This window comes from Anomalospiza imberbis, chromosome 29, assembly GCF_031753505.1.
Source record: "Anomalospiza imberbis isolate Cuckoo-Finch-1a 21T00152 chromosome 29, ASM3175350v1, whole genome shotgun sequence".
In the NCBI taxonomy this organism is placed as follows: domain Eukaryota; kingdom Metazoa; phylum Chordata; class Aves; order Passeriformes; family Viduidae; genus Anomalospiza; species Anomalospiza imberbis.
The window spans coordinates 1,608,951-1,633,532 of NC_089709.1; the positions used below are offsets into that span (position 1 = coordinate 1,608,951).

General features: G+C 53.0%; 4 protein-coding genes across 7 annotated transcripts; 2 read left to right on the forward strand and 2 right to left on the reverse strand.

Annotated features, from left to right (window-relative positions):
- Positions 1-431: 431 nt before the first annotated feature.
- Positions 432-4,454, reverse strand: CFAP45 (cilia and flagella associated protein 45). 2 transcript variants are annotated; one of them, XM_068174851.1, is made up of 11 exons: positions 4,329-4,454; positions 3,984-4,111; positions 3,526-3,667; positions 2,684-2,854; positions 2,357-2,535; positions 2,093-2,222; positions 1,712-1,858; positions 1,509-1,622; positions 1,102-1,295; positions 721-945; positions 432-568 (listed from the first exon to the last, which is right to left on the reverse strand). In XM_068174851.1, the coding sequence occupies exons 1-11, from the start codon at positions 4,437-4,439 to the stop codon at positions 490-492; spliced, it is 1,620 nt and encodes a 539-aa protein (XP_068030952.1). In that variant the 5' UTR covers positions 4,440-4,454; the 3' UTR covers positions 432-489. The 2 variants fall into 2 exon arrangements, with proteins under 2 accessions (XP_068030952.1, XP_068030953.1); XM_068174852.1 differs by lacking the exon at positions 2,684-2,854.
- A 1,145-nt stretch (positions 4,455-5,599) lies between these two features.
- CCT3 (chaperonin containing TCP1 subunit 3) lies at positions 5,600-13,922 on the forward strand. The gene is made up of 14 exons (XM_068175106.1): positions 5,600-5,737; positions 7,378-7,439; positions 7,959-8,009; positions 8,092-8,154; positions 8,744-8,840; positions 9,197-9,314; positions 9,500-9,686; positions 10,160-10,309; positions 10,730-10,862; positions 11,354-11,435; positions 11,546-11,726; positions 12,260-12,505; positions 12,761-12,892; positions 13,577-13,922. The coding sequence occupies exons 1-14, from the start codon at positions 5,707-5,709 to the stop codon at positions 13,679-13,681; spliced, it is 1,638 nt and encodes a 545-aa protein (XP_068031207.1). The 5' UTR covers positions 5,600-5,706; the 3' UTR covers positions 13,682-13,922.
- A 2,356-nt stretch (positions 13,923-16,278) lies between these two features.
- Positions 16,279-21,706, reverse strand: LOC137463753 (translocon-associated protein subunit beta-like). 3 transcript variants are annotated; one of them, XM_068175108.1, is made up of 6 exons: positions 21,682-21,706; positions 18,961-19,115; positions 17,986-18,084; positions 17,496-17,604; positions 17,262-17,339; positions 16,279-16,582 (listed from the first exon to the last, which is right to left on the reverse strand). In XM_068175108.1, the coding sequence occupies exons 2-6, from the start codon at positions 19,113-19,115 to the stop codon at positions 16,472-16,474; spliced, it is 552 nt and encodes a 183-aa protein (XP_068031209.1). In that variant the 5' UTR covers positions 21,682-21,706; the 3' UTR covers positions 16,279-16,471. The 3 variants fall into 3 exon arrangements, with proteins under 3 accessions (XP_068031209.1, XP_068031208.1, XP_068031210.1); XM_068175107.1 differs by lacking the exon at positions 21,682-21,706 and adding an exon at positions 20,176-20,421; XM_068175109.1 differs by lacking the exons at positions 17,496-17,604; positions 17,986-18,084; positions 21,682-21,706 and adding an exon at positions 20,176-20,710 and having other exon boundaries at positions 16,525-16,582.
- Positions 21,707-21,734: 28 nt separating this feature from the next.
- On the forward strand, positions 21,735-23,742 carry LOC137463533 (translocon-associated protein subunit beta-like). The gene is made up of 5 exons (XM_068174774.1): positions 21,735-21,925; positions 22,235-22,317; positions 22,467-22,582; positions 22,739-22,816; positions 23,499-23,742. Exons 1-5 carry the CDS (start codon positions 21,735-21,737, stop codon positions 23,607-23,609), a joined length of 579 nt encoding a protein of 192 aa, XP_068030875.1. The 3' UTR covers positions 23,610-23,742.
- Positions 23,743-24,582: the final 840 nt, after the last annotated feature.

A 24,582-nucleotide genomic window follows, 5' to 3' on the forward strand; every position in this document is an offset into this window, starting at 1 on the left:
GCTGTGGCCCCGAGTGGCCGACCACCTCCAAAAAATCCAAACGATCAAGGATATCTCCCAGACCCAACCTGCCCCCACCTCAAACCTGTGCTGCCCTGACAGTCCCAAGGGAACCCTTCAAACTGACATCAGGAACCTGGGCTGGCCAGTTTCCTTTCCCAGGGAAAAGTATAAACTGTATAAAAACTGCATGTATAACTGTATATAAACTGTATAAAAACTGCTCATGCAGGGTGGATGGTGTGAACATAGGGGACCCTATGCTGTAGTGGTGAAACCTGTGTCTCACCCAGAGCCAATCCCGGGCTCGGCACTGCCCCTTTTTTTTCTGATGGTGGCTTTTCGTTTTTATTCTCTAAATTTATATTTGGACCATTTAATAAATTTTCTTTAATTAATAAATTGGATCATTCATTTATAACACTAGGACAATGGAAATGGAGCCTCAAATCCGTGGGGAATCCCAGCTGGTTCCTCATGGGGATGGGCCTAGGAGGGTGCTCTGCTGGCTCGGCTCCGAGCCCTGCACTCCACCTGGGCAAAATATTTGTCAGGAATTCCGGTGGCTCTGCAGAGGAAAGAATCCATCAGGCTCCCGATGGATCTGGGACCGTGGCCCCGCAGCAGGTCCTGTTTGCAGAGGGAGCTGCGAGGTGGCCCAGGCTGGGACACCAGGAAGGACTCAGGGAGCCCAGGGAAGCAGCACTGGCAGCCCCTGACCTGAATTCCTGCAGCTTCTGCTGCCTGAACTGGGCGAGGCGCTGGTTGCGCTGCCGGACCTCCTGCTGCTGCTGCCGGCCCTCGGCAATAAAGGCTGCCCGCTCCCGCTGCCGCTGCTGCTGCAGCTCCTGGATCTGCCGCCGGAGATCTTCGGCATAGGTGCGCTGCTGATGCTCTCTCTTCTCCCACTCCAGCTTCTCCCGCTCCAGCTGCTCCTGATGGGCCCTGTGGGAGAGCAGGACTGGCTCAGGGACCCTGCCACAGCCCTCCCCCCCACCTGGCACAACACCTGGGCTGGCACTGGAGTCCCCAGAGCCACCAGCTGGAACGGGGAGCAGCCTGGCCACTGCCTCAGCCATCCGTCAGTCCCGTGTGTTTCACCTCAGCACCCTCTGGAATTCCTGGCGGTCCTGCTCCACCTGCATGGCCAGGTACTGCTCCTTCTGGGCCACCTGCTTCAGCCGGTCCTGCTTCAGCTGCTGCTCCAGCTCAGCCTTCTTCCGTGCCTTCTCCAGCTCCCGCCGCCGCCATTCCCGGTCTGCGACCTCTTGGTTCCTCTTGGCCCTCAGAGCATCCTGCCCAAATAGGAGAGAGTGCTGGGCTCCCATCAGGGGCAGCTATGGAAGCCCTTGGCCATGGCTTTGGCTCTGCCAGCACCACTCCACGACATCCCCTGGCTCCAGGGGCCGGTCCTGCAGACCCCCCACATCCAGAGGTGCTGCCCCTTTGCCGGGGTGGTGACAGGGACGGTGGCAGGGGAGCACGTCACCTATGCCTGGGCCACTCACCCGCTCTGCCTGCCAGTCCTGGGCCCGCTCCTGTGTGGCCCTGAGCCGGGCCAGCTCCTTCTCCTTCTCCAGGCGCAGTTGTTGCTGCTCCGCCTCCAAGGCGGACTCACGCTCCTACAGGGGACAGAGCCCTGGGGTGGGACAGAGCCCCAGGACAGGTCCTGCAGCCCCTGCCCACCCCACCAGGAGCCCGCTGCTCTTACAGCCTTCTGCCGCTGCTGCTCCAGCACCCGCTCGTCCTCCAGTCTCTCCTGCTCCCGCTGTTGATCCTTCAGCCTCTGGCTCTCCACATTGAAACGTTTAATATCGGCATGGATTTGCTTTAGTCGCTCCTGTTTCTGCTCCCAGGCCTGGAAATGCCATGCAGGGTTGGAGACCACCAAGCCGAGTGCTTCTTCCTCCTCCTCACTCAAGGCAGGCAGGCTTTGGGCCACCTCCCTGGGATGTCACAATGTCCCCAAGGGACCAGAGCTCTGATCCTGCTGGCTGCTGTCACTACTCCCTGAGTGCGGCTGATCCAGCTCTGCCAACCCCTTTCCAGCCAGGTGGAAACCTCCCTGCACCCCTCTCTTCCCTGCTCCCACCTTCCGATCCTCCCTCTTCTTCTGTTCCAGTTGCTCCAGCTGCCTCTGGCCCTCCTGGTACAGCTCCTCAGCCCTCAGTGCCCGCTCCTCTGCATTCTGCTCCATCTGTTTCACAATGTCCTGCCGGGCTCTGGGAATACGAGAGCAGAAGGGTTTCCTCTGGCTCCATCCTGCTCCCCATCGTGGGAACACTGGCATGGACAGGGCTGGTGTGGTTGGAATGGGCCAGATGCCTCCATGGGGAAGAGGGAGCCTTCTGCCCACCTTATCAGCTCCTGCTTCCTCTGGCGCTCCAGCTCCTCCTGGACCTCCATGCCCTTCTCTCGCTCCATTTCCATCATCTTGTCCAGGCGCTTCTCCTCCTCCGCCAGTTCCTTGTGGATCATCCGCTTCTCCAGGACTTGCTTGTCCCGGATCATGTTGCACTTGGCATTGAGGAGCAGCTGCGGGGACAAGAGGTGTCAGTAGCTCGGAGCTGCACTGAGACACAGGGAGAAGGGAGGTCCAGCGAAGGAGAGGAAGAGCCTGGGAGCACGAGGAGCAGGGGAGGCTCAGGCAGTGCCAGGTGACAGCCGGGAGTGGTGGCCCTACAGCATTCAGTTCCCGCACGTCTTCCTCCTGCTCCAGCCTCATCCTTGTCGCCCGCTGCAGCAGCTTCTGCTCCTCCTTCTGCAGGTCCTCCTCCACGTCTCTCCGATGGTCCCTCTTGTCCTCCAGTTCTGCCTTTCTCTGCTCCTCGATCTGGGCCTTTTTCAGTGCTTCCTGCAGGGACAGACAGTGCTGCCCAATCCTGGACACCTTCCCAAGGGCTCGCATATGGATATTCTCAGTTCAGTCAGAAAGAAAAAGAGAGGGTTTTTCTAACCAGGCAAGAGCCTGGGAAACACTTGGGAAAGAATGTAAATAATTCACTAATCTCTTGTTGTTCACATTGTTTATAGATATGTTCTGCCACCGTGAGTCATTCACTGCACACCAATGGTGTGAGATGTTTTTACTTTAAGACCAATGAAATTAGTCTGCACGATGTTCTCTATACTTAGAGCGGTGCATTTGAAATAAATCAGTTCATTTCTTTGCCTTCTAACTTCGAGTCCTTTTGTTCCCGTCCTTCTCAACAGCGACACTCGCAGGGGTCACACTTCAGGTGCCACATTCCCAGCACTGAGTGGGGACATGTCAGGCTCCTGGGGCCCTGGCACAGCCATGGGCACCCCTCCCCACACCTCTGGGCGGTATCCCGTGCCTTTGGAAGGCTGGCAGTGCTGGGCACAATTTCAGGGATGCTGCCCAGCTCTCAGTGGAGCCCTGAGCCCTGCAGCCTCTCCTGTGCCCCAAAACATTAGGGACAAAGGGACCCCCTTGTTGAAACCACCACCCCTAGGGCCTGCCGGGGAGCAGGAAAAGGGGGAAGCAGGAAGGGAAATGCCTACGAAAGCTGCGTCCTGCCTGGCTCTCAGGGTCTTCAGCCTGTCACAACCCTCCACCTCAGTCAGGGCTCGAGCTGATTCCTTGATCCTCTCGTATTCCTTTTCTCCAATGATAAGACATGGTTTGGGCTTCTCCTGGGGAATGCTGGGGAGCACAGGGAGAGACCTCAGTGGCATGGAGACCCCAACAGCTCTCTGTGCTCCCTGAGCTGCCCACTCAGCCACCAAGCCAGCCCAGATCAATGTGGGAAGTGCTGGGGAAGCCGTGGGGACCCAGCTCTCCTGTTTTGGGGTGAGGCAGGAAGGGAAAGTGTGGTGAAAGTGGCACCAGGCTGGCATGCAGGGAGCAGGATCCCTGGGGGTGACCAGGGCACACTGCCAATCCCTGCTCCCCAGAGATTTTGGGATGCTGCACTGATAACCAATCCCCCAAAACCCTCAGGGCTTGGGCACAGCCTTACATGAGCTCCCGGATCAGGTCCTTGGTGATGACTTGGATGGTCTTGAGCTTGGGCTTGAAGGAGAGCAGCTCTTGAGGATGTTTTGAAACATCCTGAGACATCACAACAGGGTCGCTGGAACCCGTGACCTGCAGGAAAAAAAAAGTTTGAGGGACCCTCCCCCCACCTGGTGCTCCCCGGACACCGAGGGATCCTGGCAGGAGCTCTGGGCCCTCTGCCGGGATTGGCCGCGGGGTGTCGGGGGCACACCCGGAGGGGACAGCGGGGCCGGGGGTCAGCCGGAGGAGCTGGACATCCTGCGGGTGTGGGGGGACTGGGGAGCCCGGGGGAGACATCGGGACGGACAGTCTGAGATCCCGGCGGTGAAAGCTGGAGGCGGCGGGCGAGGAGGGACCTCCGGGAGGAGCCCCGGGCTCGGAGGGACCGGGATCCTGTGCCGGCAGTCGCGGCTGCCATCACGCTGCCGCTGCGGGGGCTATGGGTGCTGTCCTGTTGTCCTGGAGCCGACGGTCACAATGTGGCGGAACCGACGGCTGGGATGTGTCTGCTCCGACTGGGACGGTGTATTCCCGTCCGAAGCCACTGTCACGATTTGTCGGGACCGACTGTTGCCATGGCAACGCCCCAACAGCTCGCAGAGCGTCCGGGAACGGGGCGGGGCGGGGCATTGGGGGTGGTGCCTCAGGCGGGAGGGGCGGGGCTCAGGCGGAAAGAGGCGGGGCTTGGCGGAGTTGTGTCACCCGGTGTGCTCTCACCTGTCCCGTGTGGTGCCCTCCTTAAAGTGCCCCTACGTGAACACAACACACGCGACCCCCTCAACCCCACCCCGGGGGTCGTCGAAGAGTCGCCAGTGACGGCCCCGCCACTCCCTTAAGCCCCGCCCCCTGCTCTTTGCCCCACCCTTAACTCAGTTCTGCCCCTCTACCGCAACCCCGCCCCCTCCCTTCTGACCCCGCCCCAAGACACGCCCCTTGGTGGTGGCCCCGCCCCTCCACGCGGCCGTGGGGGTCCCTGCACCCCCAGACCGGGGTCCCCCCCTTGTAACCCAGCAGGAGCCCCAAATCACGACCACCCAGGCCTGGAAAGAAGAGGATCCGTTTATCGGGGCACAGGAGCTGCTCCCCACCACGCTGCCCTCCAGCAGCCCCCAAAGCACTGCGGGGCGGTGGGGTGGGCGCCCCGCCCAGCCAAATAATAATAATAATAATAATAATAATAAATGACTTTGGTCTGGACAAAACTGGCGGGGGGATGGGGTTAAGGCAGTTTGGGGTGGGGGGTCCGGAGGGGTCAGAGGACTCTGGCAGGACCCGGGCGGGGCCGCCTCACCACCCGTCCTTCCCCTGAGCTCCTGCAGTGCGGCCTGGGCGAGACCACCCTGCTGACCGAGCCGGGGTGGGGAGTGTCACTGAGCTCTGCCTTGAGGAGTCGAGCTCGCCCGTGTGGCATCTCGGACCCGCTGCCTTCCGGGTGCAACGGCGAGGCGGCAGCGAAACGTCCGCCCCGCGGGGCTCTGCCGCCTCTCCTTCCTCCGGGGCTGTGCAAGGTTCCTCCCTTCCCCTCCCCGCGCCCGGCGTCACTTTCCCAGCCGAGCGCGCCGGGCGTTTCCCGTGATTGGGCGCCGCGCTCAGGCGCCATTGACCGCGGAGCGGGGGGCGGGCGGTGCGCGGTGTGGCGGCGCTGCGAAGGCTCCAGAAGGTTCCGCCGTGCTCGAGCCGCCGCGATGATGGGCCCGCGCCCCGTCCTGGTTCTCAGTAAGTTGCGCCGGCCCGGCCCGGACTGCGGAGAGGCGGAGGGGATGGGCCGGTTTCGGACCCCCGGCCCGCTTTGCCGCTCGCCTGACTCGCCGCCATGTTGGGTCTCCTCATGGCCGGGCGCCGTTTTCGCGGCCCGTTCCGGCCGGGGCCCCCTGTCCTGCCGGGGCCCCCTGTCCTGCCGGGGACCCCTGTCCTGCCGGGGCCCCCTGTCCTGCCGGGGACCCCTGTCCTGCCGGGGATCCGCCGGGTACCGCTGCCGCCCCCGGCGCGGCCCGAGCTCCCCCTCGCAGCTCCCAGCCCTCAGCAGGGCGCGGCAGATCTCGGAGCCCCGCCGCGCTCAGACCTTGTGTGGCAGCCTTCCGTGCTCTCGGCTGTTCTCGCGTCTTTCTCAGCGCGTTGCTTTCTACTGCCCCCTTTGAACCCCGTGTGGACCCCAATTCTTGGGCCTCCAGAGCTGCTGGAGCGGGTCTTGAGGAGTCCACGGAGATGCTCCAAGGGCTGCAGCTCTTCTGCTCTGGAGACAGGCTTGGAGAGCTGGGGGTGTTGAGCCTGGAGAAGGCTCCAGGGGGACCTTAGAGCTCCTTCCAGGGCCTAAAGGGGCTCCGAGAGGGCTGGAAAGGGACTTTAGGTAAGGGCCTGTAGTGATGGCATAGGAGGGGATGGTTTCCCATTGCAGGGTTAGTTGGGACTGTGGGAAGAAATTCTTCCTTGTGATGGTGGTGAGGCCTTGGCACACAGTGCTCAGAGAAATTGTGAGTGTCCCATCCCTGGAAATGTCCAAGGCCAGGATGGACAGAGCTTGGACTCCATGCCCTGCCCATGAAAGGGTTTTGGAATGAGATAGTCTTTCAGGTCCCCTCCAACCCAAACCATTCTGTGATTCTCTCACCATCCACCAACATGAAGTATTCCCGGGTTTTCTTTTTTTTTCTGTTTGGGTTTCTCATTCTCTTCTCCATCCATTCTGTTCTCTGTTAACCCAACAGGCAGACTGTCATAGCCCACTGCCCCTTTTCTATAAGCCTGCTTGTCTGAGTCGTGGTGCTGCTCTTACTGTTTTTTTCCTTTTGTTCTGTGCACATGCATCTGCTCCTGAATAAATCTGGGCAGGCTCGGGCCAGGCTTGTAATAGCAGAAAAGCATCCCTGAGCCCAGATATGCTCTAGGGCTCAGTTTGTTGACAGCTGGTCTCCAGCAGTGGTTGTGAGCCACTTGGTACCCCAACTGCTGCTCACCCTCATGTGCCAAAGTGACATCGATGGATTAATTTTGTGTTCACACAGTTCTGCTTACTGTACATGAGCCTCTGTAACTTTTCTTGACTGAACACTACTGTACAATAGCAGCTCCTTGGCTTTGTGAGATCTGGCAGATCCTAGTGAGTCACTGCAGTTTGATTTTCTGGGGTAATGGGTCCTGTTTCAGGGTTGCAAAGCTTTGTCTCAGGATGCTAACAAGGACTTCTGTTGTTTTTCACTGACAGTTTTCTGTCAATGTCTATCAATCTATCATGACTGCAGTATTTGTATTGTAAACTCTGAATTTCAAACCAGTCACATGTTGAATATGTGACTGAGAGGTGAATGCATCCTTGTTGTTTTGTACTTGATTAATTTTATTTTTTCTGTATCCTTTAGGTCAGAACACAAAACGTGAGTCTGGAAGAAAAGTCCAGACAGGAAACATCACTGCTGCCAAGGTACCAAATTCTCAGCCTGTTCTGATCCTTTGTCTGTATGTGTGTATTTATATAGTAAAGAGGGAAAACTGGATGTGAAGCACATTTTCTCTATTTGATATGAATATAGAGTAGAAGGAGAAGCAACATAGAAAATAATTTTCTATGTTAGCAGAAGATTTTTATGCTAGTACACAAAAATTCTGTATAAAACCAAAATGTCTGCATTGTTTATGTTATGGGAACCCTATAAATAACAATGGAAGGATTTAGCCAACCAATCCCCCTTTCTCCACAAAGTCTGAAAGTGCCTCTGTTTTGACATCTGACTGAGATAATAATTTAGTGTGTGCTTCCAGGGTTTTGATAATCTGCATATTCTCATTTTCACACAATTCTTAACCATGGCTGCAGCAGAGCAGAGCACAGCAGAGTTGTTGGATGACTTAAATTTCGCAGGGGCTGCTGATTTCACTGTGGGAGGTTTTTAGACTTTTTTGGTGCCCTCCCGTATTACCTCATTTCTTTGATTCCTCCTAGACTATTGCTGACATTATCCGAACATGTTTAGGACCCAGAGCAATGATGAAGGTAAGAATTTGTGCTGCAGCTGACTAGAAGTGAGACACACATGGGACAGAGCAATCAAGTGTTGGTTCTCTTGTGGTTGCAGATGCTTTTGGACCCCATGGGTGGGATTGTGATGACCAACGATGGCAATGCTATTCTTAGAGAAGTAAGTTTCTTCTAAAGGATTTTCTTGCTTTAATAGTGTCAGTATGTGCCTGAATCTTGGGTGACAATGGAGCTGTGTGACCTCCTTACCTGTCCTGAGAGCCAGCAAGTGCTAACCAGCTGCTCCAAGAAAGGTTCTCACTGGGGAGGAATGAAACATATCCAGCAAGTATTCTTGCTCTACAGAAATGGAGGTTTGATCCTAGAGTGGGAACTTTTCATGGATTGTTTACAGGACTGATGCAAATTCTTTGGTAATTGGAGCTATTATCAGCTGCATTGAGACCTTCTGAGTAGATGGTGTTCACAGTGCCACATGACGAGACTTAGAAATCATTATTGTCTGTCTGGTGCAAGAGCTGGTAAAAAAAACATCCTAAAAACTGAAATGCCTGAAAAACAGTGAAGAGGCACAATACTGTCAAATACAAGGGCTTGGTTTTGGTCTCAAAAAGAAAGAGAAAACCTTGCTGTTGTTGGACAGAATGCCTTTGATTGTATTAAAGGTGTGGTATTTGTTCCACTGAGTGATGTGAGACATTTCTGCTTTAATATTCTGGGACAAATCCATGCCCCTTGCTCCTACATAGATTCAAGTCCAGCATCCAGCTGCAAAATCAATGATAGAGATCAGCCGCACTCAGGATGAAGAAGTTGGAGATGGGACCACATCTGTCATAATTCTTGGTAAGGAGACAGACTCAAACACTTTGCATAAAGGCTAAAGTTCACCCTTTTTTGTAAGCACAGCCCATGATGAGACACATCTTAGTTATTTACTAACCTTGAAATGGAGAGGGGTTTTTTACTGTGCAAGAGCATGCCAGGTTGATGACACCCTAACATGATCAGCTCCACACTTTGGAAAGTTGTTCTTTCCCCATGATAACGACAGTTAAGTGTAAAGAAAGGTATAAGTGATGTTAGAGCTCTCTGCATGGATAGAGGATATTTTTTTTCTGGTATGTGCTCTCCTTTCTTGACTGTTGATTATCCTACTAACTTACTTGGGGGATTTTGATTTATTTTAATTTTTTTTTTAGCTGGAGAGATGCTCTCTGTTGCTGAACACTTTCTTGAACAGCAGATGCACCCAACTGTGATCATCTGGGCTTATCGTAAGGCTCTTGATGACATGATCAGTATTCTAAAGAAAATTGGGTAAGTATGGGCTGGAGGAAGTTAGAGAGGAGGCATGTGGACTTTCTGTACTGCTTCCAGCTGCTCCTTCAGGCAGTTGTGTTGCTCAAATACAACTTAGCAAAATTGGAGAGGGAGTCAAAAGGGTTAGATTGTTACTTAAGAATTAAGACCCAGTTTGCTCTTTGGTTTTTCCTTTATCTCAGCACTCCAGTGGACGTGAACAATAAAGAGATGATGCTTAAAATAATTAAGAGTGCGATAAACACCAAGGCAATAAACCGCTGGTCTGACTTGGCCTGTAGCATTGCTCTTGATGCTGTTAAGACTGTGGAGTTTGAAGAAAATGGCAGAAAAGAAATTGATATTAAAAAATATGCAAAAGTAGAAAAGGTGAGTTTGTCCTGAACTGTTTCTTATCTTCGTGCTCCTTTCTTGTTCTGAACTAGTTTATTGTAGGGTGCATTGGGAAGAATTTTGTGTTACTTCTCTGCAGTCCACAGATGTAATCCTTGAAGGTGTTTCAGTCAACATTGTCAGCTGTGCTCATTTACAACGCTATTTCAGCTCTTTTAGAGTACTTGTCAAAAATACAATTTCAATTGGATTTGGAAGATGGAAAATGAAACATGTTGTCAGACAATAGAATGTTAAAAGTTTCTTAAGTTCTTTCATGGCTTCCTACTTTAAAATCTAAGTCAGTGTGTGCTTAAAATTAAACTTGTATAGTGATCTGGATGCACTGTGGTTACTTGGGAGATGTTTTCCCTTTTCTAGTTGTGGGACTGCTTCAGGAGATACTTTCAGATACACAAGTTTTTGTGGACTAAACTGACTCGCCTGATTTTCTCCTTTGTGTCTGTCAGATTCCAGGTGGTTTTAGTGAAGACTCGTGCGTTTTGCGTGGAATTATGGTGAATAAAGACGTAACCCATCCCAGAATGCGTCGCCTTATTAAGAATCCACGAATCGTCCTTCTGGATTGTTCACTGGAGTACAAGAAAGGAGAGAGCCAGGTAATGTGAGTCCTGGTGGAGACATCTGCAGGTCTTGATTTAGAATGAGTAAAACAAACAAATGTAGGTGGCTTGTTAAAACTGCAGGTGGCCAAAGGCTTTCTGTGTTCTACCTTTCAGAGGCCTGTTGAATGAGAGGGCTAATTCTGCTATGGGCTCCAGAAAAATAGGAGTGAGGCTACAGGGTTTTGACTCATTGAAGCAGCTACAGTGATTTGTGTATCTAAGTGTTGGTCAAGAGCAGAAGAAATATTTCTGAGCTTAAACTAAGGTTAATGCTCAACTGGCACAGGGTTTTCATCCCTGACTCTTTCCCTGGTTATACTGGAGGAGTTGAGATGCTTGAAGCTGGGGTAGGTATGTCTAATTCAGTGAAGGTTGGAATTAACACCCTAAGCTGTTTACACCTCTTTTGTACAGACTGACATTGAAATTACTCGGGAGGAAGACTTTGCCCGAATCCTGCAGATGGAGGAAGAGTACATTCAGCAGATGTGTGAGGATCTGATAAGAGTCAAGCCAGATCTGGTCATCACGGAAAAAGGAGTTTCTGGTAATAGCACGTGCGATCCTTTGTGTTGAATTCATCTTAGTGAGGTTCATGGTGTTAATTGCACTGCTCAGGAACTTAGAAAAAACCCAACCAAAACAAACAAACAACAACAACAAAAAAAAAACACAACAGCAAACTAATACAACTCTTCCCAAACCTGGTGTACATCAGCCAATAGTGTACACTGCAGGCATTGAAGTTCATCCTTGATGTTGCTTTGTGAAAGTAGATTCCTGCAATAATATTTTGCTTTTCCAGCATTTGGGAAAGATACCAAAATACAAGTGAAGCTGAGTCTTAATCCCTGGAGGGCTGTGCTACTGTTGTGCCTTGCAGCCTGGTTTAAAAAGCTACATTTAGGTGCTTTTCTCCTGTAACCCCTTTTGCTTCAAAGACTGGAATTAAAATAGCTAGATTTATAACTGATAAACAGATGAAGTTTGACATAATACTGCTGATTCATTACTGAAACGACACAAACCTGGTTTCAGACCTGGCCCAGCACTACCTGATGAGAGCCAACATCACCGCCATCCGCAGGGTGCGGAAGACCGACAACAACCGCATTGCCAGGTGGGTGTAGGCTCGTGTCTGGAGCCCATTCCCACTGTGCGTGACACGGGATTGTTCTGATCTCACTCTTTCTCAGTTCTGATTTGTGAGTGTCTGCTTTGGTGTGCTAGGGCCTGCGGAGCTCGCATCGTCAGTCGCACCGATGAGCTCCGGGAGGAGGATGTGGGAACCGGCGCCCGGCTCTTTGAAGTGAAAAAAATAGGAGATGAGTATTTTGCTTTCATCACTGATTGCAAAGATCCTAAGGCTTGCACCATCATCCTGCGGGGAGCCAGCAAGGAAATCCTAGCGGTGAGTGAATGCATGGGCTGCTTCACCTCCTGTGCCAGCCACCTTCATGGCGAGTCATGGCTAGCAGACTGGGCTGGCCTTTCAGCTGGTGTGGTGCTCCAGTTAATAATGAGAAAGGCAGTGGAGCTGAGGAAGGGTCTGGAGCACAAGGAGCAGCTGGGGGTGCTCAGTGAGGACCTCACTGCTTCCTGTTTAGTACTGCCTGATAGAAGGGTCTAGCCCACTGGGGGTCAGGCTCTTCACCCTAGAAACAAGTGACAGGGCAAAAGGAAGTGGCCTCAAGTTGCACCAGGAGAGGTTTAGATTGGATATTAGGGGAAATTTCTTCATGGAAAGTGTGGTCAGGCACTGGCACAGGGTACCCAGGGCAGTAGTGGAGTCACCATCCCTGGAGGGATTTAGCAAATGTATGGATGTGGCACCTTGGGACTTGTGTAAGTGGCAGCCTTGGCAGTGCTGGGGGAGCGTTTGGATTTGATTATGTTAGAGGGCTTTCCAGCCTCAACAGCTGTGCGATTCTGTCCGTGTTGCAGGAGGTGGAGCGAAACCTGCAGGACGCCATGCAGGTGTGCCGCAATGTCCTCATGGATCCGCAGCTGGTGCCAGGCGGGGGAGCCACTGAAATGGCCGTTTCCCATGCACTGACAGAGAAGTCCAAGGGCATGACAGGCGTGGAGCAGTGGCCCTACCGTGCAGTGGCCCAGGCTCTGGAAGTCATTCCCCGGACGCTGATCCAGAACTGTGGCGCCAGTACAATCCGTGTTCTGACTTCGCTCAGGGTAAGGCGTGTGCCAGGGGCACCAGGAGAGAGTCAGACCTTTCCTGCTTCACCCAGCTCCTCTGATCAGGCACCGTTCAGAACAGTGTCCTTGTTGTGCTATCAGTATCATGTTCTTGTATAAACTCCAAAACCAAGAATGTTCTACTGACCTGTTACAGTAGTCAGTTTACCTGTTGCCTGTAGTCAGTTTGAGACTCCAGAGGGGAAATTTCCATCTCACCCCACTGATGTTGACCTGTCTTTCTGCTTCCAGGCCAAGCACACTCAGGAAGGTAGCCAGACCTGGGGGGTGAATGGGGAGACTGGAGCCCTGGTTGACATGAAGGAGCTGGGCATCTGGGAGCCCTTGGCTGTCAAACTTCAGACCTACAAAACAGCCGTGGAGGTAAGGAGAGGTGGAAGCTTCAGAGTCTCTGTGGGTATCATCTGGGAGAGGAGGACGTCGTTCCCTGTATGCTGGGGTGTTTGGGTGGGCATCACACCCAGCGCAGGACATGCTGGTGTCTGAGCTTCTTGTTGCTGGAGGTGGGATAATGAAGGATGTGAGAGCCCAGACTCAGGCTTTACCAGGGCTTTTGATCCTGCAGCTGAATTTCATCATATTTCATCCCACCTTTTCCTGCAAACAGTGCAGAGTGCTCTCACTGCTTCCAGTGCCAGAGGGAGCTGTGCCTGAGCAATCCTGTGCCAGCAACATGCTGGAAACATCAGTGGTCATGGGAGCTTTATCCCTTTGGCTGGCTGGGGCTGCCATGTCTCAGCTGCCCTTCTCATCACAGATCCTGCCATTACCTTGCTGGTGTTGGATCAAAGGCTGTTCCTTGAAGGGATACTGTATCCCTTCTGTGTCAGAAAACAAGAAAAAAATGGGTGTCCTTGTTTCCATGGTGGTGGGAAAGCAGCCCCTTGCTGCTCCCACAAGCCTGTGAGACACCATTCCCTTCTCCTGTGCTGAAAGAACCATTCCAAGCCAGGCTGGTGGTTGTGTGGTGTGAAAGCTGGGCAGGTCAGGTTTCGTCTTTTGTGATGAGCTCCAGATGAGACCTGGGTGTGTGGGGTTTCTCTGCAGACTGCAGTTCTCCTCCTCCGTATTGACGACATCGTTTCGGGGCACAAAAAGAAGGGTGACAACCAAAGCAAGCAGTCTGCAGCACCCGAGGCAGCCCAGGAGTGAGAGCTTGAGTCTTCGCAGGGGAGAACCAACTGCCTTGACCTTGACATGGGGAGGAGCTCAACGCAGTGGCCTGGTCTCAAGGCTGAGCCTGGAAAAGTTTGTTTAAAGTCTGGGAGGGATGGAAAATACCCTGGGCATGGGGAAAAGGCAGTGGCTGTTGGTAACACTGCACTGCTTCTGGGGTGAGGGTTACTGACTGAAAATTCTCTTCACCTCAAAATAAATACGTTGTTTCAGGCTGTTTCTGTGTTTAATCCCTGGCTGGGAGGGGCTGGGCAGGTGGGTCCCTGCCAGGCCCAGGAGGTTCAGCGAGGCCAAGGGCAGGTGCTGCACCTGCACTGAGGCAACCTGAAACAGACTGCGGAAGAATGGATGGAGAGCAGCCCTGAGATGGGTTGGCAAGAAGCTCAGCATGCCCTGGCAACGTGCACTGGGGGCCCAGCAAGCCAACACTGTCCTGGGCTCATCCCCAACAGCGTGGGCAGCGTGTGAAGGGGAAATTCTGCCCCTCTGCTCTGTTCTGGAGACATTGCTTGTTAAGAGTTTCTTCCAGCTCTGGAATAAGTCCAGAGAATGAGATATTGGGAAGAAATTCCTCTCTGTGAAGATGATGAGGCACTGACCCAGGTGGGCCAGAGAAGCTGGGGCTGCCCCATTCCTGGCAGTGCTCAAGGCCTGCTTGGGAGAAGACTTAGAGCAACCTGGTCTAGTGGAAGGGGGTTGGACCTAGATAGTCTTTAAGGTCCCTTCCAAACAAAAGCAGTCTGTTACCCTGCTATTTCATGATCACTTTACTCTGATTCTACAAGAGCCCATGGAAGCAGAAGTCCCCTGTTGTGAGCCTGGCTGAAGAGATTTACAATTCACTGCACTCTGCAGGCAACCTGGCTTTGAGAGCACAGTGGTACAAGCAATGTGTCGTGGGGTGATTTAATGATGCTATTCCCTTACCGTCTTCTTTATGCCCAGAAAACGAATGCTGTAGCTTTAACACGGAGCCAGGGGGTGGGATGGGCAGGCAGGAGGCGACATTGTTCCTTTTTTTGGATTGGTTTGGGGTTTTTTTATCCCTTCCCCTAGCCTGGAGGCTGTACCGGGAACCCTTTCTTTGAACTGTTTCGGCTTCGGGACCGCCCCGAACCCGAGGCTTCGGAGGAGCTGAACCCACACGAGAAAGGACATCAAAATCCACCAACTTTAGCTGCTGCAAGAAGACCCACGCCAGAAATCCATCAGGTTCCCAGCTTCTGTGAACACTTTTCTGCTCCCGTCCTGATAGACAAAGAAGGGCAGTCACGACCTCTGCCTCTCAGCCACATGGCAAGGTGGGGCCTAATTTTCAAAATATTTTTCCCTTTTTTTCCTTTTGTTGTAGTTGCTCTTTTTTCTGTTAATAATTAGGGTTTTTTTTTCACTTTCATCCCCTGGTATCCATTTCTCTGACAGAAGAAAGAGGACTTACTGAATCCCTATCTCTTTTGACAAAAACAATCAGTTTAGAGCGTATTTCTCCTAGAATTTTCTCTAAACCAAGACACAAGGTGGTACTGTCATGGTGTCCCTTTTATATTATTACAAAATCCTCAATACCTCGACACACCTCAACCATGTGCAGAACAACGAAAAAGAACAGCAAGAACACAGTCCTCTGCTCAACAAAATACATCATGGCCACCCAGAGAACACCATCAACAGGGACCTCCCTTAGTGCCCCTTTTGGGCAAGGCAGCAGCTGTGATATCCTCTCTGTCAAATCAGATCTGTGATGTCACCAGAGCAATCTCTGTCCCACAGGGCAGGCAGCACCTGGAGGCGACCCTGAGATATAAAAATGTTATAGATACATATAGTAATACTGGCTTTTCATAAATATTAAAATGGATTCTATATGTGCAAAGCAACTTTGTTATAAAGATAGTTTGTATTTCTGCTGTAATTAAGCTTAGACATAGTAGAGCAATAGCTGATACAAGTATCCTTGTGTTAAAATGCCTGCCTGGATGGGATAACATTCAATGAACACAGGATGAGGAAACCTGCTACAGATCTGCCAACTACCAGCACTCACCCTCTGAAGGCAGTGTGCACCAAAGCCCAAACTGGAAGTGATAAAGAGGAGCCAAAACCACAGCCCAGAAACAAACATGCTGTAAAAAGGCGGATGCAAAGAGGGGCTATGTAAACTAGTTTATGGAATAAGTATATGCATAAGAGACTATGGATATGCATAAGGTCTATGAATATGGAACAGGTTGAGGCAAGGGAAAAGGTATTTAAGGGGTGGCCCCGTAAGTGACAGTGTGCTCTTTGCTGAGTGCCAAGATGCACATGGCCGTAACAACCTTTGCTCTACAGTCCTTGTCTCCTATTGTCCTTTATTCAAACTTTTTAAATTTTCACAGGAGACTGAACGTGTTCTCAACAATACCCTGCAGAAAACTACAGCAGGCAGATGGGAGCTGGAGGCAGCAGAGGGGCAGAGCCCCACAGACAGGCCCCTTTGGGCACTAACACGCTGCACTCCTCAGACTGCTGCGGCTGCAGAGGAGAGAGGGGTTCCAAAGGGGCTGGACAAGGCAGTTTGGGACTTCTGGTTGTTGTTTCTCCATTAGAACACAGAGGACACCTCACAGCTGCTGCTGCAGCCACCGAATCCTTTGCCCAGAGGGCTGAAGCACGGCGTAGGCAGCACCTCGCAGGGGACTGCGCCATCCCGACCCAGCCGCTCTTCTTGGGGGTTCGGGGTTGTCCTTTCCCGAGCTCTGGGCTGCTGCTGGCATTGGACTCTGCTCAGTTCTTTTTGCTCTTGGGGGTGTCGTACTTCCTCTTGCTCGAGTACCAGAGCAGCAGGGGGATCCCGATGGAGGGCAGGGTCATCACGCCAAATGCTGCCCAGTCCAGCTAGGGAGAGATTAAGAGAAAAGTCAAAACAATCCAGGCCAGAGGAGTCTTAGAGCAATGAGGTCTGAGGAGGAGAGTGAGGGGAGACCTCACACTGTCTGCAGCTTCCTCACACGGGGAAGCAGAGGGGCAGGCGCTGACCTCTGCCCTCGGTGACCATGACAGGACCCGAGGGAGCACCCACAGCTGTATCAGGACAGCCGATATTAAGGCTGGATATCAAGAAAAGGCTCTTTCTCTCAGAGGATGGTCTCCTAGGCACTGGAAGAGGCTGCCCAGGATAGTGGTCACAGCACCGAGCTTGACAAGAGCTCAAGGAGTTTGGATAGGGCTGACAGGTGCATGGTTGGGATTCCTGGTGTTGTCCTCTGCAGGGCCAGGAGTTGGACTCCACAATCCTTGTGGGTCCCTTCCAGCCTAGGAGGTTCTAAGATTCCACCCTCAGATTTTCTGGCTCAAATGCCACAGTGCAGCTCCTTCACACAGGGAGCTGGGATGGAAACTCAGCTGCTTCTGTGATCGTCCTCTGGAGAACTGACAGGAATTAACTCCAGCTCCCACTGGAGCTCTCCAGGTGACTGCAGGGCAAGCCACACACACCACGTGCAAGCAGGAAGCCACCACACTGAGCTGCAGCTGCCGTGGTGCACTTCTCCCTTGTCAATTGAAAGGTACTTACAAAGTGAGGGGAGAACCTCCTGTCGAAGTCACGCTGAGCCAGGATTCCTCCCTGTCCGGGAGCACTAGTGAAGCCGACCTGGAAAAGGCAGGGAAAAGACAGGCTTTGCCACCTTTCCTCCTCGCTCCAGAACTGGGCAGGGTGAGAGCACACGGACACGCATCATCCCCGACCACGCAGCTCTGGGAGTGCGGTCAGGTGTGTCTGCAGGGATCCCATCAATCAGCCACTTACCACCACCTGGGCACCCTCCTGAGCCAGGTACGTGATGGTGGCAGAGGTGAAGTTGAAGTACCCAGCCTTGAGAGGCCGTAGAACCACGGTGTGGGACACGTTGCTCGCTCTGGGAGCTGGACGTTAAGGAACACTGCTGTATTTCATCCCAGGAAGAAAAGTGAGGAGATGGGAAAGAGCAACCAGGAGCCAGGTGCAAAAGTCAGTGCTGCTGACAGATTTGAGTGCTCGTGCTCACAGACAGCCAGACCCACCCGAGGCTGACCCAGCTGCTCTTCCACAGGCAGAGGAACTACCCTGGGACCTGGTCCTGTCTGCAAGGAACTTTATTTTTACACTGCACCATCCAGAAGAGCAGGGGTTTGGATTTGGCACCCTGTCCAGGCTCTGGAAGGAATTTCAGGGACAGCAGATGAAGATAGGACAAAGCTGCAGGATGCTCAGGGGCAAGAAAGAGAGTTGGGAGAAATTTCAAAACATTAAAAGATACGGAGCAATCCTGTCCCACTTGACACTGAGCATGCCAGAGACGATGCCAAAATCTTCTGGGGGGAAGGAATCATCCGACAGCTCCACATCTAGGGCAGCACTAAACACAACAAAGAGAGGGATGAGACAGAAATCTTAAGCTTTGTCATTTGCTCACAGGCTCTGCAGCAAAGTGCACTGACAGTTCCATCTCGACCAAACGGAAGAACTGATTTTTGAGAGATGAAATGTCACCAGTAGAAGATGGGGAGGAGAGCTGAGGTATCTTACAGGGAGACTGCAGAGGGAGGAAGGCAAAGCGGAGAGAAACAACCACAACGACAGGAAAACCACCTTTTTTTTCCACAATACAATTTGGCAGTTTGCTGAACTTCAGATACCATCCCATGGATACACATGCTGGCCTAAAATATAACCAAATCCCACATCTAAAATTACAGGAGCTCATTAATGTTGTATTAATCTAACATTACAGCACCATATATTCTTCTCTTAGCAGTACTGCACTCAGTATGCATTATTCTGCCTTTAAAAAAAATCTAAAAAACAAAATGCCAAAGCACTTTAATAGTGTCCTGTATTTTGTTCAATCATCTTTTCATTCTGGAATGAAGCTTTTTACCAGCATGGTGGAAGTTCTGTTTTTTATCTTTGTCAGGTCCTTAGTTAAGTCCTGATAGCAAAAGGAATTTTCACAAAGCCAAGAGCTTTGTGAGCTGCATGCGTGGGGAGCAGAGTGTCACAGGACACCACAGGAACTATACCATGCTGGACTGACAGCTTGAGCAGCCACGAGGTGAAAGCAGGGACAATGGAAGAGGAAGGAATAGGCAAATTTCAGGCTTTTCAGGCACTGCTGGAAAGCTCAGAGTTAGAGGGATATCACATGTCACAGAGCTGAGAAATTGCCTTGTACCCTGCAGCCACACAGAGAACATCTGCTCGTGGTCAGTACTGAAGCCTGGACAGGGCTTACCTGGAGCCAACATTGTAGATGTTGTACTGCAAAGTCAAGTCCTTGCCCTCCACTGCGTATCTGTTTAACAGGGATTTGGAGGCCAGGAGCCTGGCGCCGTCCTCGCAGTGAGCCACAGACACCAGGGCAAACACGGCAAGAAGTGGGAGATTCATCTAGAAACACAAGGAAATGGAATGTCACTGATCGTTTGAAATCTCTGAACACTTGCCTGTGAGGATGTAAGAATTGGCACAGCAGTGTCCCAAATCTGCAGCCATGGAAGAAAAGTTCATGGTTTTCTCCCCTTTCAAAGTCCTGGCCAGTATCACTGCCCTTTACAGAATCACAGAACATCCTGAGTTGAAAGGGACCCATAAGGATCATCGAGTCCATCCTCTGGCCCTGCACATCTCAGTAACAGGCAAAGCTTTCAGATCACTAAGCCTCTTCTAGTAACTTCCAGAGCAAAAGCTTTGGTAATTAACAATTTCATCAGTTTTAGCAACTAATGGTTAATTGCCCTTGCAAAGCCTGGCAACTTTCCAGCACTGTCTTTCACAACAGAATTAGTTCTTCTCAGAAAGCACAGCTCCTCACTTCCAACATTTATTCTTCCCTATTTCCAGCCACTGAGGAACCACCAACTCCCTCCAGTGGCTTACCCAAACACAGTGCCTTTGAAGCCACCCTGTTGAGAGGACAAGGAGACAACAGGAACACTACAGATGTGACCAGCCCCACCTGATGGGGCTTTTAAATGCAAAAACTGCTTCAATATCCGGGTCTCTACCCTCCACAGTCACAGGGTGGCTGGGGTTGGACAGGACTGTAAAGACCATCCAATTGCACCCCTGTCATGGGCAAGGACACCTTCCATAGACCAAGTCGCTCCAAGCCCCGTCCAACCTGGCCTTTGACGCTTCCAGGGATGGGGCAGCCACAGTTTCTCTGGACAACCTGTGCCAGTGACTCACCACCCTCACAGGAGCCAATTTCTTCCCAAAATCCCATCTAACTCTGCCCCCTGGCAGTGGCAAGCCTTGTTTTGTTCCAGGCCCTTGTCCAAAATCCCTTTCCATCTCTCTTGGAGCCTCTTTAGGCCCTGGAAGAGGCTCTGAGGTCTCCCTGGAGCTTTTACTTCTGCTGGTTCAACACCCCCAGCTCTCCCAGCCCGTCTCCAGAGCAGAGGGGCTGCAGCCCCTGGATCATCTCCGTGGCCTCCCCTGGACTCACTCCAGCAGCTCCTTGTCCTCCCTGTGCTGGGGACCCCAGAGCTGGAGGCAGCTCTGCAGGGAAGGCTCTCAGCAGAGCAGAGGGGCAGAATTTCCCCTTCACACGCTGCCCACGCTGTTGGGGATGAGCCCAGGACAGTGTTGGCTTGCTGGGCCCCCAGTGCACGTTGCCAAAGCATGCTGAGCTTCTTGCCAACCCATCCCCCAGATCCTTCTCAGGGCTGCTCTCCATCCATTCTCTCCCAGCCTGTTTGTGTTTTGGGATGCCGCAATGCAGGTGCAGCACCTGCCCTTGGCCTCACTGAACCTTGAGACAGAGTAAAAATTTAACAAGGTAGAAATCCATTTAGATTTAGGTGAATGTGCCTCTTTGAGCTTGCTAACCTAAGTAAAATATGCTGTTTAGTTTAATAACTACAGCACTAACAAAACTGCTCCAGCTAAGGAGAAAAAAATGCAAATTTTCAAGCTAATATAAGAAATAAGAGACTCCTCAAACCTTAAAACAAACAACACAGAGTGACCCAGGAGTTCTCTCTGTACTTTCTGTCAAAAACTGAATACAAGTGTAACGTGAAAACAGAAAAATGAGTATATATAAACTTATTATGAAATTATATGAATATGAAAATTAAGTTAAAAAAAAAAATCAGAAGTCCTCAGGAGCACGCATGTCCTTTAAAAAGAAAAGATCCCTCACATGCGTCCAGCGCTGTGAATACATACCTAATGTTACAAATCTATCAAAATTGTAGTTTTAATTTATCACCACAATTCAACCTCCCGGGCTTGGCACCGACCCGCCTGCCCAGCCCGTCCCAGCGGGGGTGCCAGAAGCCCCTTCCTTGCCCCCAGTCCTGCCCTGCTGCAGCCACACAGCAGCGCATGCAGCCCAGGCTGCTCCTGCCCACCCACCCAGGGGCCCGGAGGGGCTCAGGGACACCTCTCAACAGGGAACCGCCCGGTTTCTGCCACCGCTGCCCGCGGAAGACCCCGACTCTGAGGCTCCAGCGCCAGAAACCGGCCGCGCCTTCCTGGCCCCTCAGAGCCCACGACCGAGCCTCTCCTACAGACCCGGCCCGAGGACACGGCCTCGAGCTGCCCGCGGAAGACCCCGACTCTGAGGCTCCAGCGCCAGAAACCGGCCGCGCCTTCCTGGCCCCTCAGAGCCCACGACCGAGCCTCTCCTACAGACCCGTGCCGACGCCCGAGGACACGGCCTCGAGCTGCCCGCGGAAGACCCCGACTCTGAGGCTCCAGCGCCAGAAACCGGCCGCTCCTTCCTGGCCCCTCAGAGCCCACGACCGAGCCTCTCCTACAGACCCGTGCCGACGCCCGAGGACACGGCCTCGAGCTGCCCGCGGAAGACCCCGACTCTGAGGCTCCAGCGCCAGAAACCGGCCGCTCCTTCCTGGCCCCTCAGAGCCCACGACCGAGCCTCTCCTACAGACCCGTGCCGAGGCCCGAGGACACGGCCTCGAGCCGCCCCGGGCCGCCCGCCCCTCACCGCCTCTCCCGCCGCCAACGCCGCAAAGACGAGTCAGCGCCAGCGCGGCGGAAATGGCGCGCACGAAGCGCGCCTCAGGGAGTCCCTATGCCCCCTGGGAACTGGAGTCTAGGCCCGCGCACACGCAGAGACTCCGCGCCTGCGCACGACGCGCGTCCTGCGCTGCCCCATCGCCCGCTGGCGGCGGGAGCGGCGCCGCGCTGGGCCGGGCTCCCGTCAGGAAAGCTCCGGAGAAGAGCAGCAGGTATGTCTGGGCGCGACAAGCAGCCGGCCCAGGTCCGTGGTGGATGTGTAATGCAGTGAGGAAGGAGTGAAGGAGAAGGAGCAGGGCGAAATTCCTGAGGAAGCAGGTGCACAGAGCCCCAGGGTTTCCCTTCCTGCACTCAGGACTCCCTGCTTGACTCACTCCCCCAAGACAGGCTGCAGCCTTCTGCTGCCGAGGAACAGCACGTGTCCCGACCTCTCTAGGGCAAAGCCAGCATCATAACAAAGCTGTGGGTGTTTCCAGCGCTGCAGGAAGGCCCGAGAGCTCCCCTGTGCCTCTGTCTCTCAGGCAGTACCTCTGGTGGGAGAAAGGCCGCAGGATCCTCACATGTGGAGGTTTTGCTCCTCACACACACGTGAAGGAGCAGCTGGGTCAGCCTCGGGTGGGTCTGGCTGTCTGTGAGCACGAGCACTCAAATCTGTCAGCAGCACTGACTTTTGCACCTGGCTCCTGGTTGCTCTTTCCCATCTCCTCACTTTTCTTCCTGGGATGAAATACAGCAGTGTTCCTTAACGTCCAGCTCCCAGAGCGAGCAACGTGTCCCACACCGTGGTTCTACGGCCTCTCAAGGCTGGCTACTTCAACTTCACCTCTGCCACCATCACGTACCTGGCTCAGGAGGGTGCCCAGGTGGTGGTAAGTGGCTGATTGATGGGATCCCTGCAGACACACCTGACCACACTCCCAGAGCTGCGTGGTCGGGGATGATGCGTGTCCGTGTGCTCTCACCCTGCCCAGTTCTGGAGCGAGGAGGAAAGGTGGCAAAGCCTGTCTTTTCCCTGCCTTTTCCAGGTCGGCTTCACTAGTGCTCCCGGACAGGGAGGAATCCTGGCTCAGCGTGACTTCGACAGGAGGTTCTCCCCTCACTTTGTAAGTACCTTTCAATTGACAAGGGAGAAGTGCACCACGGCAGCTGCAGCTCAGTGTGGTGGCTTCCTGCTTGCACGTGGTGTGTGTGGCTTGCCCTGCAGTCACCTGGAGAGCTCCAGTGGGAGCTGGAGTTAATTCCTGTCAGTTCTCCAGAGGACGATCACAGAAGCAGCTGAGTTTCCATCCCAGCTCCCTGTGTGAAGGAGCTGCACTGTGGCATTTGAGCCAGAAAATCTGAGGGTGGAATCTTAGAACCTACTAGTCTGGAAGGGACCCACAAGGATTGTGGAGTCCAACTCCTGGTCCTGCAGAGGACAACACCAGGAATCCCAACCATGCACCTGTCAGCCCTATCCAAACTCCTTGAGCTCTTGTCAAGCTCGGTGCTGTGACCCCTATCCTGGGGAGCCTCTTCCAGTGCCTAGGAGACCATCCTCTGAGAGAAAGAGCCTTTTCTTGATATCCAGCCTTAATATCGGCTGTCCTGATCCAGCTGCGGGTGCTCCCTCTGGTCCTGTCATGGTCACCGAGGGCAGAGGTCAGCGCCTGCCCCTCTGCTTCCCCGTGTGAGGAAGCTGCAGACAGTGTGAGGTCTCCCCTCACTCTCCTCCTCAGACCTCATTGCTCTAAGACTCCTCTGGCCTGGATTGTTTTGACTTTTCTCTTAACAATCTCTCCCTAGCTGGACTGGGCAGCATTTGGCGTGATGACCCTGCCCTCCATCGGGATCCCCCTGCTGCTCTGGTACTCGAGCAAGAGGAAGTACGACACCCCCAAGAGCAAAAAGAACTGAGCAGAGTCCAATGCCAGCAGCAGCCCAGAGCTCGGGAAAGGACAACCCCGAACCCCCAAGAAGAGCGGCTGGGTCGGGATGGCGCAGTCCCCTGCGAGGTGCTGCCTACGCTGTGCTTCAGCCCTCTGGGCAAAGGATTCGGTGGCTGCAGCACCTCACAAAGGAAGTGGCAGCCCGTGGCTACATGGCTATGCCTTATCCACAGCTTTAGACTGTGGTGTTTATGGGAAATGTGGATCTGTTGCTCTTTGAAAGCGAGTGACTGGCACCTGAGGATTCTCTGCCCTCCTCCCATCTCCGCACAGGCACAGGAGAAACAAATATCCCGGCTCTGGGTGTGGATCAGTTCCTGGCACACTGTGGGAAGGAGCCCACTTTGGGGACATTATGGTGACCCAGATGGGCTGGCCATAAGGCCTTGCCTGGATCATCTTGCTGCCCCTGGCCATGCAGAATCAGGACAGGACTCCAGCAGGTACCAGGCAGATGATCAGGGACTCCTCCAAATCTTCTTCAGCATCACGGCAGTGAGCAAATCCAAAGGGAAATGCTCCAAGGATATTCAAGCAGGGGTGGATGGTTGGATGGAATTACTGGATTTGCAAGTGCACTGTTCTTCCTTTTTCATATTGCTTTTACAAAAGGTGTAGATTTACCAGTGTAACTGATCAGTGGGATCAATCTCCGTGTAAGTCACAAGGAAACACTGGGCAGTGGGCTTTGATCAGTCAGTGGGATGGGAGCAGTGTAACTACTTAAAGGCCAAACTTTTTTACCGTGGAAGAAAAAAGAATGGTGTTAGAGAAGGAGAAAGAAGAGGAATGGGCTGGAGATTTGGGGGTCTTTGCCTGAATGTGCTATTTGTTGACAGGAGGGATCAGTTATGAGAGGTAAATGTTATGATGGTGGAAGATTTTGACAGTGAGGGAAGGGGACCAGGGGAAAATAATCAGGTTTGATACTCTGTTTGATA

Coding starts and splice junctions, on each gene's coding strand:
- LOC137463753 (XM_068175107.1), bottom strand. CDS start 20,406: ATGGAGAGCAGCCCTGAGAAGGATCTGGGGGATGGGTTGGCAAGAAGC. Junction 17,340..17,495: donor AGGAGGGTGCCCAGGTGGTG/GTAAGTGGCTGA, acceptor TGCCTTTTCCAG/GTCGGCTTCACTAGTGCTCC. Junction 16,583..17,261: donor GGAGGTTCTCCCCTCACTTT/GTAAGTACCTTT, acceptor ATCTCTCCCTAG/CTGGACTGGGCAGCATTTGG.
- LOC137463533 (XM_068174774.1), top strand. CDS start 21,735: ATGGCGCGCACGAAGCGCGCCTCAGGGAGTCCCTATGCCCCCTGGGAA. Junction 22,318..22,466: donor ACACGTGAAGGAGCAGCTGG/GTCAGCCTCGGG, acceptor CTTAACGTCCAG/CTCCCAGAGCGAGCAACGTG. Junction 22,817..23,498: donor GGAGGTTCTCCCCTCACTTT/GTAAGTACCTTT, acceptor ATCTCTCCCTAG/CTGGACTGGGCAGCATTTGG.
- CCT3 (XM_068175106.1), top strand. CDS start 5,707: ATGATGGGCCCGCGCCCCGTCCTGGTTCTCA. Junction 5,738..7,377: donor GCGCCCCGTCCTGGTTCTCA/GTAAGTTGCGCC, acceptor TGTATCCTTTAG/GTCAGAACACAAAACGTGAG. Junction 8,155..8,743: donor GCAATGCTATTCTTAGAGAA/GTAAGTTTCTTC, acceptor GCTCCTACATAG/ATTCAAGTCCAGCATCCAGC.
- CFAP45 (XM_068174851.1), bottom strand. CDS start 4,439: ATGGCAGCCGCGACTGCCGGCACAGGATCCCGGTCCCTCCGAGCCCGG. Junction 3,668..3,983: donor GACCTGATCCGGGAGCTCAT/GTAAGGCTGTGC, acceptor TGTGCTCCCCAG/CATTCCCCAGGAGAAGCCCA. Junction 1,623..1,711: donor AGCAGCAGCGGCAGAAGGCT/GTAAGAGCAGCG, acceptor TGTCCCCTGTAG/GAGCGTGAGTCCGCCTTGGA.